This window comes from Lytechinus pictus, chromosome 2, assembly GCF_037042905.1.
Source record: "Lytechinus pictus isolate F3 Inbred chromosome 2, Lp3.0, whole genome shotgun sequence".
NCBI lineage: Eukaryota > Metazoa > Echinodermata > Echinoidea > Temnopleuroida > Toxopneustidae > Lytechinus > Lytechinus pictus.
Window position 1 is genome coordinate 10,569,886 of NC_087246.1, and position 14,190 is coordinate 10,584,075.

Genomic DNA, 14,190 nt, shown 5'->3' on the forward strand with positions numbered 1-14,190 from the left:
TTCATAAAATACCTTTCCACAATATACATTTATTGTATTATTTATAAAGTCATTGGTAGAAATTTGAAAATGCTGTTCTCCTTGTTTCTACTCCAATTTTTTTTCTCATCCCTCAAAGTGTTGCATTTTTTAAAAAAGGTTGGGAGCACTATACCAAGGTAGTAGAATTCAAGTTGCATACAATAGAGAAAGTGGACCTTTTGTCCTTGAAACAAGAGCCCCCACCCAGTAGTACCACCCGAGCCTGACAACCCCCCCCCCAAAAAAAAAAAAAAAAACTGAAGTCTATAGAGTCAGGTCCAAAATGTATCTTAGTGAAATGTTAGATTGTAATGTAAACACAGTTTATTCATGTCGAACATTATACATTCAGGAAAATAAGCAGGCTGTTAGTAAATAGTTAATAGGCCTATTCTGTACATAAAATCAACAATGATACAATATTAAAATTGGCACTCTTTACACAGATCTGTGATGGATGTATACTGTATGATGTAAATGCACAAGCAGTACTACATGTACAGTACATGTACAGTATTTACTTGTACGACTGGTATACAAACGTGTAGTATGTGAGGATAGGTAAATTAATCATTGCATTTCCCTTTATGAGCATACAGTGTACTAATGTAGAGTTTGGCTGATATCCAAGGGATCTGAATGCTTGTCCTCCTCAAAAAGATTTAGGTCAATTCCCTGCAATGTATTTCTCTACATGCCTGAGGCTCATTCACATAAGACAGTGCAAATAGATCGCAAATGGAACCAATGACACTGGTCTGTAGTTCTTGAGGTTCTATAAATTTTCAGTCTTACCACTCCTGCCATACATGTAGCCTATAATCTAGATGGTGACTGCAGCTTTTGTCTTTGTCTTTATGAGCCCGATGCTGTTATGCAAAATGTCAGATGCAGAAGACTACTGGAAAGCAGCCACTGTCAATACACTTGTTGTTTTTCAAATATTTTGATAAAAATTGATCAAATAGATATTTGGTCAATTGCATGTCATAGCCTGGGCTCTGAAATAGTGATATTGATATTTTCAGTTTCTGTGAAGGTAGTACTATGTTTAATAATTGAGCATTTGCCCTATTTTTACAAAAAAAGTTATTGAAAGCATTAGCGATATGAAGTGGTCTGAAATGTCATTAATTGCTGCTTCTTGTAAACCATTCTCAGGGGAGCATTTTATGGAAGAACTTGTTGGACGTTTTATCCGACATTTACCATAGTAACAGTGCCTCTTAGCCAATCAGAATCAAGGAAAGTTGTCAGATCAGACAACTTGTCAGGCAAAAATGTTTATGAAATGCTCCCCTGATTCTCTTATGATGTCGTTAACTACTTTCCTGGTTGCTTACATATAACGCTTTATAGCGGTGGCAAACTTTTTGCCATGGATGTAGCTGTGTTTAAGAGTTATACATGATATCATTCATAAGTACCGGGTAGCATAAACAGCTTTATATTTTTGACACTGTACAGTGCATCGCTGAACGTGTTATGTTCTGTGTTTTGTAATTGAGTTTTCAATCATGATTCATGTTGCTGTTTAAATTTGAAACTCGACATTGAACACACCCTTAGGATACCATAAACATCATCATAGATAAATTGTCCAAGCAGGGAATATTGCAAGCATACAACATGTAGACAATCCAGTCAATGAACACCTGGGTTGACTTCCAAGGAACTGTTGACTGATGACACTTTACAGCCTCTATTCCCATTACCAGTTCCATTAGTCTGCAAGAACAGACTGTTTAGTGATCTTCTGTGTTACAAAACATTTGTAGCGATTTGTTGAAAAAAAAATTATAATCACAAAATAACTATGCAGTCATGTGAGTTAACTTGTAAATCATATTTCAGTTATCCTTTATGAAAAATAAAAAAGACAGTGGCAGTTGCAAAATGAAATGTAATTGGGAAATACAAGGCCATTTGCACAGTATGAATGCAGGCTTATTTTATGAAGTTTTGCTTTCCTTTGAAGTAAACATTTGAAAGATACATCTATTTCCACACTTGACAATTATGCCCGTACTTAATGTCCATTTATTAAGTATTAGGAAGTTTACATAGATTGATAGGCCTATATATAAAAAAATTAATTTCACCTACTGTACATGTATGTTAGGGTACATTTATGTAGGCCTACAGATGTCAGTTAATGAAATGGTCCACTGTTTTGATAACATGGCTAAATATACTTAGGCAATATAGTATTTTTTTTTTCAACTTTTCTTACAGATGTGTCATAGTTTCACCAAAATGGAAGACATTCAAAGGATTGAAATTGAGTTGGAAGGACAAGATTCGACTGAACAATGCAATCTGGAGAGAATGGCATAATCAGTGTAAGTAATTAGGAGGAATTCAACCTCAGTAATAAATTGATTTGTGTGAGAGTGTTTACATCAATCAGAGAAATAATCTAAAATGGTGAAAGTTTGAAAACAATCATACAATCAACGAGTTATAATGCACATGTATATTTAGAAAAACATTGAGATCACTTTAATAGACTAGGCTTACATGTTTTATAATTTCTCATTTGTATGTTATCAGATTCATTGCATTCTTCTCCTACATCGTAACTTTTATTTCCATGGGCAGCAATCAAAATACACAAAAGCATATCTATATTACATGTAAGCCCTCATTAAAAATATAATTTCTCTTATAACTTTAGAAGAATATTTCTTTTCATTTTGTGTATTAGACTAGAGCAAATGAAAAAGCTTTACTTTTCATGCATATGAATATGTTTACTGTTTTACAATTCTGTAACCTACATTATATGGTCAATCTGATCCCCCATACATGTATATGCAATCATAACTGATAGTTCAAATGGTTCAAACTTTCACCCATTGATTTGCTTATATAATCTGTCATATCTTTTAAAAATTTCACTGGTTGAAAATTTGAAATACGTTAAATTCTCCCTATACATGTACAGGGGACCCGGGGGGGGGGGGGCACTTCTATTGACGAGTGGATACCATGCGCGACCATGGGGTTTCGAAAAGCACCCTAAACACGTATTTTGCATATTCTGAAAATGCACCCCTTAACAAGTATTGGCGTGTGATGAAACCCTACCCTTAACAAGTATTGGAAACAAAACGATACTCTTGGCAAGTATTCCCTGAATTGAACCCCTAAACCTTTAGGGCCTACATGTACCTACATCGTTGGGTTTAGTACAGCCCCACCTCCCACACCTCGCACAAATCGTTCTCTAAACACGTAGTGTTGACTCTTGGGGCAAAAAGTACATCCTTTATAAAACAATTTAGTCTTGATTTTTTATACTATCACAAATTTGACCCTAAACACGTACATGTAGATGTAGCTTCCTAGCGAAAATAGATACCCTTTTTTCATTATTGTAGTGTTTTTGACACCCTTATTACGTGACATACGTAACGTGCCCTATCTTGAAAAAGACATCCTTTTTACGTGTTTTTTTGGTCGCGCATAGTATCCACTCGTCAATGTAAGTGCCCCCCCCCCCCCCCCCCGGGACAGGGGATAAAGATTATGTATCTACATGTACACTGCATGTACAAAATATGTACCTCAATGTGAAACTCTTGAATAACAAGCAACCACATCACCTGTCTGGACCTGACTTGATTGCATTCTTGCTCAGTGAGCAATGAGTGACTCTAGAAAATTAATATCACTGCATGCCAGGTTGAGATATGATTGAATACATCATTGCCCACTCTATTACCAAAATGTCAACAAAATCATGCTTGAATACAATGGTTTATTGTTAGCGGCTATCATTACAAAGAACGGTATCCCAGTATTTTTCAAATAATTGGCAGTATACATGTATATATACACTTGCACATGTACAGCTGGACTATAATCAAGGCCAGATTGTTAATTGATTAAATGGTGTTTCTATTTTAAGGTAGATATAGGCAATAAAAAAAACAAAATGAAAAGGAGTTCTCAGTAATAGTACATGTATGTGTTTATAGCAACAGTCTGCTTTATCAAAAACACATCTACAGGTACATGAGGGTTCAGATACATTTTATCCTAGTGTCTGTGTACTATGCATTGCCCATAGTGTATTGTGTTCAGCCTACATGTACATGTACCTGTAGTTATTTTCCTAGACTTAAACACAAATTCATTAATTTGAATTATTGATTGAATTTGTATCATAGCGAAGGAAAATTTGGATCAAGGGAAAGTACTGAATTTGTCCAATTGAGAAACATTTTGAAATATCAGTTGTAGTAATCATGTTTTGAATAATGTGATACTGTACGTACATTTCCTCACTCATTTTCCAAGCTCACTACCCCAGAAGAAACCCCTTGACTATTATAGAATGATAAATCACTGAACAGTTACATGTACATGTACATCAAGATAAATTATACTGGTAGTTTATGGGCATTGGGTAATACATGTACATGTAGGCCTATGTAGCCTTGAATCTATTGTCCTTGAACTCAGTTATTGACCCATTTCGTTCAATTCACGGATCTAGTAAAAACTGGAAATTACATGTACAGTGTAGGGTAAGAGTCTATAATGTTCTTAATCAGGATGTCATGTAATTGAGATGTGAAACCATTTCCATTTCCCAGGTCTGTAATTAAACCCTGGGAAATCTACATGTCCATGTACATGTATTTCATCCAAAAGAGAGAAATTAGTACCGTAGCTGCCTTGCCTGTCTATCATTAAGATCTTTTAGAATAAGGTATGTTTCAATATGACCAAATTGTAACAGGTTTTAACATCTTAATATTTACTTTCTGTTGTGATCATCACATATTCAATTTTTCTTGCAAAGTTTTTCAGAGAACTTTGAATACATTTTATAGTCCCTAGATGCAAATAATCATATCCAATTATTGATAATATTGAAATACATGTCGAGCTGTATTATGCTTCCAATAATCAGTCACAGAATGTACATGTTGTCTAGAACCTGCCTTGGCAGTGTTTGCAGTTCTAGGGATTTCCAGAAACTGAATCCAAAATTTCCTGAAATTTAGAGAGGCATTTCTTGGAATTTTTAAGTTTCACTTTAAACAAAAATCAGACAAATGATACAGTGAGCCTGAACTTGGGCTTAGTAACCCTAGTCAAGGACATTAAGACCTTCACACACTTCGTAAAACGGAAACGAAATCATTAATGTGAGAAGAAACTTTTGAGCTGCATTAAGCGTAAAAAGTTGTTGTGTTGCCCTCATAAGCCCCAAAATTAGGAAGTTGGGTCGGTAAGTCGGTTTTCTTTTCTTTTGTTTTTTTTATATACCGGTACATGTACATTCACTGCTGTGCTTTACAAAGAAAATCATGTGTGGTTTAGGCCCGAGTCATTAGTTTACATTTATTTTGAAAAACATATAAACGCTATCAAAAACGTGCATTTAGGGTTAACAATAACCAGTGGGGGTGAAAAAAAAAGAAACACCTTCAACAAAAGCCAAATGGCCATCAATTTTCTATATTTCTTTGAAATTACATGTAGTTTGATTTACATGTAGTTGGAAACTGAAGAATTTGAAGAATATTCACTTCTTTCTTGACTCTGAAAGATCATTTTATGATGTTACACTTGGTCAACGCCATGAAAATCTGCATGTGGGACTACAATAATGGCATTATTGTGAGCCAAGAAAGAAGTGAATATTCTACATTTTTGTCATAGTTTCCAACTAAATCAAAACAACTCTGATGAAATATGGAAAACTAATGGCCATTTCGTGGATATAAAGATGAAAAATATTAATTTTCAGCAACTTTTTAGAGATTTTTATTTTATTTGAAGGTTTTGCAGACTTTGTCAATTTTTAAAAGGAAAATGTTTATGGTTTTAAACAGACATGTCAAACGCATTAAAGTTCTTTTCTATGCCATTGGACATAAATTTGAACAAATTCTTCACCCAAATCTGACATTTGTATATTTTGGGTCTGCTAAAAAAAAGAAATAGTTGAAAATAGTGACCCTTTTTTTGAGTAAAAAAACACATTTCTTTTAGGTCTAATGAGGCAAAAATTAACTAAGTTAATTAAGTTGGTAATTTGATTGATTTTATTTCTAAAAAAACACAACACAAAATGTATACATTCAAACAATAAAAACTTAATAATTGAATTAATGACATAGTGAACTGGTATATGAATTTGAAATCATAAAATCTATAAGGGAAATATGGAAAAACCAAAAAGCTACACCCATGTACAAGGACCTTGAAAAGGTTTTATCCCAGTTGCAGAATACGATTGCTGAATACATAAATACAAAGGAGGCACAAATAGACTCATGATGTAACTTGCCTATTATTTCCCTAATTCCAGGAAAGAGTGGAAATAATGGGGCCCATATTCTTGAAAGATGTTTCAATTGAACGCTTTCTTTAATAAGTATATATAATAATAAAAATCCAATCCTTTCCGATGAATGGTTGTGTCCTCACTTATATAAGTAGGCTATTAAAAACCAGTTTATCAAGGCAAAGCGATCTTCGAAACTATATCGCGAGGTTGTTTTCTGAACCGGTTTGGAAGATCGCTTCCAAGGCCGCTTCGACCGTTCTCATTACACGTTATACTAGTTTCCACTAAACAAGTTTTAGGACGGTAGTGAGAATGGTGTCTAACTCCTGTAAATTGAATAACTGTATATCTGCTGGTCCCTTTCCAGTTGATTCTCATAGGATTTGTGGTCAAGTATATGACTTGAACAAGTTATGAGTTGATATACCTCGAGCGAAGGTTGTGCAGGCTCCACTTCACTACCGCTACACTACACTCCACCTACACGAACTTCGAGACGGTGAACTCGATTGGACATTCCGAGTCACAAAGGTGGGATGGAAATCATGTTTATTGTAAAATAAAAAATAAAAAATAAAAAATAATACGAGAAAGATAAACAACTTACATAATATCTTACTCTTCACCCGTACTTCACTCCGTGTCCATCCTGCGGTTATCCTCAAAATTGGTGATTTTGGGCCAGTATCTTTTTCCTCACACGTATTATTCCCGGCTGATTTCAAAACATCGCATGCAATCGCAATCGGTTTGACCTGCGATCGATCGCGAACGCATGCGATGTTTTGAAATCAGCAGTGCTAGGAAAAAGATACTGGCCCAAAATCACCAATTTTTAGGATAACCGGAGGATGGACACGGAGTGAAATACGGGTGAAGAGTAAGATATTAAGTTGTTTATCTTTCTCGTTATAATTTTTTTCTTTAATTTTTACAATAAACATGATTTCCATCCCACCTTTGTGACTCGGAATGTCCGATCGAGTTCACCGTCCCGAAGTTCGGGTAGGTGGAGTGTAGTGTAGCGGTAGTGAAGTAGAGTGGAGCTTGCACAAACTTCGCTCGAGGTAGAGTTGATAGTACTCTGTAGCCTGTCAGGACTAGCCTCTTGTCGAGGCCCTGGCGGCTGCTTCCCGAGCGAAGCGAGGGCTTTCCTAATTCGCGAAGCGAATTAGGCCTGGCGCGAGCCAGGGCCTCTTGACATCTGAACTGAATTATATATTCACGAGGAACGTCTTCCTAATGAATATACATGAGTCATGATATTACCGGTCACCGAGTAAACCAATGAAATGTCAGAGCTGTTTCGTCTTGGGTTCGGAATACTATATTGTAGTACACTATTCTGCAGGGGATTCATTTAATTGCGGGACACTAAAGGGGATATAACCAGCAAAATGCTACAAGTAGTGGTACTACTACTACTACTACTATTACTACTGGCCGTAACAGACCCATCACCGCCCCGAAACTTCCCGGGAGATACTGCTCAGCCGCTGGTCAGACTCGAGTCAACTCCCAGCAACTCCACTCCAGCTTCCCTCACTGCACTGCACAGCGGAGATCGATAATCGACGCCCCGGATCGACCGGTGGAATCGCATGAAATATTACTTTTTTTCCATATCCTGTGGGTAGATTTACAAAGACATCTCGTCCTTTCAGTGCAGAGTTAATTTCATCGACTTGCAAATCCTTAAATCGGTCAATATTCAGCATTTTAGAGGCATATTCAGTGCTCTTTGATATTTCGTCGTCACTCTTCGCCAAGAATCCAAGGGTCGCCATTCAAGATGAGCTCATGAATATTTAATATGACGTCATAGCAGCTCGCGCTCTCATTGGATGATTTTCACCGACCAGTTTTTGGTCGGTGAATTGGTAAAAACAATAAAAAACAAAAGAAAGTCGGTGAAATTCGGTACAGATGTCCAGAGGCCCTGTCTCGCGGCGCTCTGCTTCGCTCTCTCCCGTGCTTTGCCATGTTCGCTCGGAAATTAAGCAGCCGACAGGGCCTCGACAAGAGGCTAGTCAGGACAGACTTTTAATTTGGTGCTTTGATACAGTTTTCCAGCTTGCCGACATTACCTGTAATTTAGTAGGCTACATGTTGTACATTTATATTGTCGGTCTGGAGCTGCATGTAGTGTACATTTATGTATGTAAGAAGTAAAACGTATACTATGCAATAATGCAGGTTTCCAAAGTCAGTCTGTATTACCTAGTCGGGTTAACTGTCTGATTTCATACATGTACATGTCTGCTTTTTATATCTAGACTAATGTACAAAACTAAAAGTGAGTCTGTCCTTCCAGACTAATATGTAAACTGGCTTCCAAGCTGCTCAGGACATGTGCCGATACATGTGTTTGTGGTGAAGACCATCAAGTGTGTGTTGTGAGTGTATACAAGCAGTCAGACCGCAGCTCGCGCGATAATGAGCATATTCACGGAAATTTATTCAGCGGCCCTCTAGCGGTCTCCGAAGGAAAACGTGCGATCAATTTGGCTTGATTTTCCCACTGAATTGGAGGGGCTGAAGTTATAGCTCTGTACTGGTCGCTAACTTCAGTTTACGTCGAAACGAATTGTGGTAAGTTATTCTCAAGACCTTCATCTACAGTTTGGTATATAATTTTCCATATTTCGACATTTTCAACCTACCATTTTTACCTCTTTAATTGATGCTTATTTTAGTAATATTTTAACTGCGATTTTGTAGTCGGAATTTCACTTTTGGTTCCTGACTTTGCTACATAACCAAATTGTTTCGATCAGGATTTTTTAGAAAGAAGAAAAGCCACTGTTCAAAATATGTCAGAACCAACTTGACGCAAACTCACCTTATATTTTAATTTTAGAGAAAATGATACCCTAAAAATCGAGAAATTTACGTTTTACCCGGAAGTAACCTTCTCGTTCACTCCACGATGGCGCGAAATAATGCCAAAATTACGTTCGTCGCGGGTTGGTAGAATTTCGCCTTTGGTCCCATACGTTGAAACTTCTGTAATGATGGCAGATGGCTCGCATTATATGTGTCTGTGTGTCTGGTGGACTTGTTTTTTTTTAATTAAGACTCAATATAAACGAAGCTTAATAAGTAGATCCCTTCTAAAGTTTTATTCAATGATTATCAGGTTTCCGAATTCCATCAAGTTTTTATTATAGATTGAGATATTTCTTGATTTATGTCGAAAATTGTTAACCTTTTTTCTTAATTAGTCGAAGTTGAGCCCCATGATGATTTTTGCCCCAGCCCAGGCTGCGGTTTAGAATTAAATGATGATTAGCTCAGACAGTCTACTCTAGAGACTATAAACAGTTTAAAGTCAAACTAAAAAGTCTGGTACTACCGTACTCAGTAGTCAGTAGTATTTATAAACCATTTTGTTCAAATAAAAAAATTGTGGCTGTCACAGACAGTACTTAGACTTAACTTAGTTAGTCTCTTAATTGACGTACATGTAACATAATTCATACTTTGAATGGTTATTTAGTAATTTAGACTATTTCTCTCTTTTTTGTCTCTTCTACACACAGATCTGCATACTTGCTGACTCTGGTCTCTGCTTGCTACTTCATTCTGGGAGAGTCCATCATGTACTATAATGGTCAGACCATGATTTCGACAAAGCCCTTGGACTGATACAACAGAAAATTTATCTTTATCGATATTGGAAACAAAAAAATTAGAGCACAGTTTTGGGGAGGACTAAGAATACTGACTTGGACAGGAATACAGCTTGACAAAAATAAAAATTCACAATTCAAAACCAAAGGACATTTTTAATGTTACTAATAGTGCATTGCAAGAAACTTTCTACTCAATCACACATTCCAAAATTAAGGGTAAGTCCTTTGATTAAACACAAACATGTAGTTGATTTGCAATTGAAATTGAACATAAGTTTCTTGCAATGCCCCATAATCATATTTTGTTCTCAAGCAACTCTGTTATATGTTATCTAATGTGCTGAAGGTTAAGTGCCATGTATGTTCACATTTTTTTTTTTCGAAGGTATAATATATTTGTCCTTTTAAACGGTATTTGAATGTGGTTACGCCTTGTTTTTGTTTTCCACAGTAATTATTGCATATATGAACAGAAGTGAAATATTTGTTGTGAAGCACTGTATGAATGTTGTGTGATCATGGAGCTATGGTGTGATGGTATTATAATTAATTCATCATTTTTGTTATAAGACTGTAAACCTGGTGGATGTGAGGGAGTGGCCTGGATGAAAGGAAAGTGAGCATGTGTCCAATTACGGATTTGCATATGTTTAGACAATTTTGTTCGTGGATAAATATTAATGTGCATTCCCTATTCCAAGCAAAGAGTAAAGGAGGAGTCCACCCCACCAAAAAATTAATTTGAATTTAAAGAAAAATAAAGTATTGCAGAAAATTTCATAAAAACTATGATTCAAAATTAAAAAAAATACTATTTTGACATTGAGAAATTTGCCTAATTTTATAAAACAATTATATGCTCATCTTTGTCAATGTGCAAATTACAGACTCGATTATGTCACAAGCACTCTAATTTCTTGTGTATTTTTTTGTTTGATACATGTACATGACATGTATATTTTATTTTAATTTTCATTAACAAATTTTGAGAGGGATTTTAATTCCTCCATTAACATTCGTAGTTTCCATAAATGTAACCTATTGTGATTCGAGGAAGATTTTTTAGATCAAATTTGCTAAAATTTATATAATAAAAATGCAACAAAAATTTAAAAAGTAATGTGATGTGAGTGACATAATCAACTCTATTTGCATACCATTGTTTTGTGTATATAACTGTTTTGTGTTAAAAAAGGGAAATTTCTGTATTTATTCAAATAATTTTTTGTTGATGTGCACTTGACCTTTAACTCACTTCCCTTCCCACCCCTGCCCAAATAAGTGTAATCAAGAACTTGAAAATCAAAAGCAGTGATTAAGAAGAAGTAAGAATTAATCATAGAGCTATTAATAGCTCCATGATTTAATAAATGCAGGCCTAAATAGAACTTCACATGAAAGTAAAAAGAGAATAAAGCTGGGTAGGAACGATGAAGGAATATGATTTAAAGAAAAAGCATAAACATATCCCCATCACCCCCCCCCCCCCCAAAAAAAAAAAAAAAAAAAAAAAAAAACAGTCCGGCGGGTTCGAACCAGGGTCCTTGCACACGCCAAAACAATGCGCTTACGCAATTCGCCATCGATCTCTTACATACTTCCTCCGGGTTTTTTAAGCTATATAAAATGTTGCAAGTCTGTGCGCCGCTGTTGACCAATCAGAACGCGTCGGCAATTCTACTGCAATTCCAATCATTTTGCGATGGACATTGCCGTGGTTTTTTGTGGTTCCTGACTTTGCTACATCATTAAATTTCATAATTCTTTTTCAGTCGTAAAGAAGAATGTCTACGCTTTATATTGATTATAATATCAATTTGACGCAAGTGTAATTTCGGTGCAAAAATGCGCTCTGTTTATTCACATATATTTCTTGAAAAAAATCATTTTTTCTAAGCTAAATATCGGTCTTCAAAATACATTAAATGTGCATTTTATTTAGCTGATCAGAAATTTCAAAGTTTTATCTATAAAATAAGACCAATTTTGTGAGGAATAAACGATTCTAAGAGCAAAAAACACCGATCGGAAAGTTCGTCTTCACAGCTCATTACGTATGCATAACCACGGACGGCTATGCATACCGCTGAATAAAATAGAGCACTTTCGGACGGGCTGCGGACTGACTGCAAGTTACTTCATAGCCTGGCCTATTGTGTCATGTCCTTTCATCTGTGACACTGAGCTGAGGAGTGTGAGAGGTGTGTCTATTGAGACGTTGAGAAGAGAAATGACTAGTCTACAAGTGGAGACTCAATCCCATTCTAGAGTGTTGAGGTGAGTCATCAACAAACATGTTGATGTACAGGTGTAGTTAGTTATTACAGATGGATGGGGAGGGTAAAGGGGGGATGGAGGTGTCAGGTCGTTCAAGAACAAACAAAAAAATTCTGCATTGCACTATAAGCATAAAACCAGTGAAGATGCTTTTGGGGGGAATAAAGGCCTTTCCGAAGACCTGTAGGAGGAGACATTCCTTTTTTTTTTTATTTGCTGGCCATAATTGAGCTGTTGTTGTTTCATGGCAATTGGGGCAGAATATGGCTGAGAAATCATCCAGAATGTTCTTATCTATTTAAACTAGTTCAGTGTAAACCAGTTTAACGTGTAATGGAAATGCTCAAAGTTGTCTTCAAATCCAGTTTTGAAAACCACCTCGGGATGTGGCTTCAAGACCACTTTGCCTCGCTAAAATTGTTAAAGGTCAAGTCCACCCCCAAAAATACTGATATGGGTAAATAGAGAAAAATCAAACTAGCATAATGCTGAAAATTTCATAAAAACGCGTGTAAAATGAGAAAGTTATGACATTTTAAAATTTTGCATATTTTTCACAAAACAGTGATATGCACAATCCAGTGGCATGCAAATGAGACAGTGATGATGTCCTTCACCCACTATTTCTTTTTCTACATATTTGACAATAAGGACTAACTTAACTGAACCATATCGTATTAAACAATGCTAATTCCACATGTTCAGGGAGGAATTAATTGTTGTTTCACTTGCACAATGAGAAAATTTGAATATTTCATATTTCAAATAATAAAATACAAAATAAATAGAGTGGATGACGTTATCAGTCTCCTCATTTGCATATTGATTATTGACCTGGATGTGCATACATGTATAACTTTTTGTGAAATTAAGCAAAACTTTAATGTGTCGTAACTTTCTTTAATCTATACATCTGATTTCGATGAAATTTTCAGTGTTATGCTCGTTGGATTTTTCTCTTTTTATTCAAATCAACTATTTGTTGGGATGGACTTGTCCTTTAAAGAATCTGTGAAATGAAAAATTATTGAAATCATGAATTCATGTGAATTTCACATTTCATGAATCTTGAATATTTCCCAAATATCATGCAATTTAATATACGGTACACCATGTTACCACCTCCAAAACCCCCAAAAAGAACATTTTTGACTTGCCACCAACATCGTCTGAGTTCAGAAATTGAAAACATTACTGCACTAGCGTAGAGCGGAAGTGACGTAAATCTGTAGACGACATCCTATACGTATCCCACAATCCTACGCGTGAACATACATAATTTTCGTGCGATATTGCGTGTGTTCTAATCTAATAGTTCCAAATAGTTGGAAAATACTTGCCCGAATATAGATTTAACTTGCCCGAAAAAATCCTTCAAAACAAAGTTTTATTGCTTCAAAACAAGTTATAGGCTTACGGTTTTACATACCATACCATTGACGGCTTTATTAATATATTTTTCAACATGACTACTGATGTACCTTGTAGTTGTATTTTTTTTAATGATTTACCTTGTACATCATGACAAAATAATATGGTCAATATGCTCTTTAATTAGTTTCCTAATCTCATATATTTTCCATGTATTTTCGAGGGGACTAGGACACACAATAAAAAAGGGGAAATCACTGAAAATAACCAGACGAAAAAAATAAGAAATTAAGAGAGAATGAAAGAAAAAAGAAGAAGAAAGACAGAAAGGAGGAAGAAATAAAGGAAGGACGAAAGAAAGAAAGAAAAGAAAGTAAAGAAAAGAAAAAATAAAGAAAGAGAGAGAGAGAGAGAATGGTTGCGGGAACGAGAAAGATGGAAAGAAAGAAAGAAAGGAAGGCAGAAAGAAGGGAAAGAAGGAAGGAAAGAAAAAAGAAAGAAAGAAAAGAAAATAGAGAGAAAAAACTGAGGGGAAGAGAAAAAAAGGAAAGAAGGAACGAATAAAGAAAGAAAAAG

The 14,190-nt window shown here is 35.6% G+C and overlaps 1 protein-coding gene across 3 annotated transcripts in view; it reads left to right on the plus strand.

The window, feature by feature from the left end:
• The window catches only part of LOC129253561 (MLX-interacting protein-like), a 54,854-nt gene that overhangs the window by 10,350 nt on the left and 30,314 nt on the right, over positions 1-14,190 (plus strand). For all 3 annotated transcript variants that reach the window (XM_064109213.1, XM_064109199.1, XM_064109207.1), the window contains exon 2: positions 2,257-2,363. In XM_064109213.1, the coding sequence (XP_063965283.1) occupies positions 2,257-2,363 (107 nt within the window). The remainder of the gene's footprint in view (positions 1-2,256; positions 2,364-14,190) is intronic.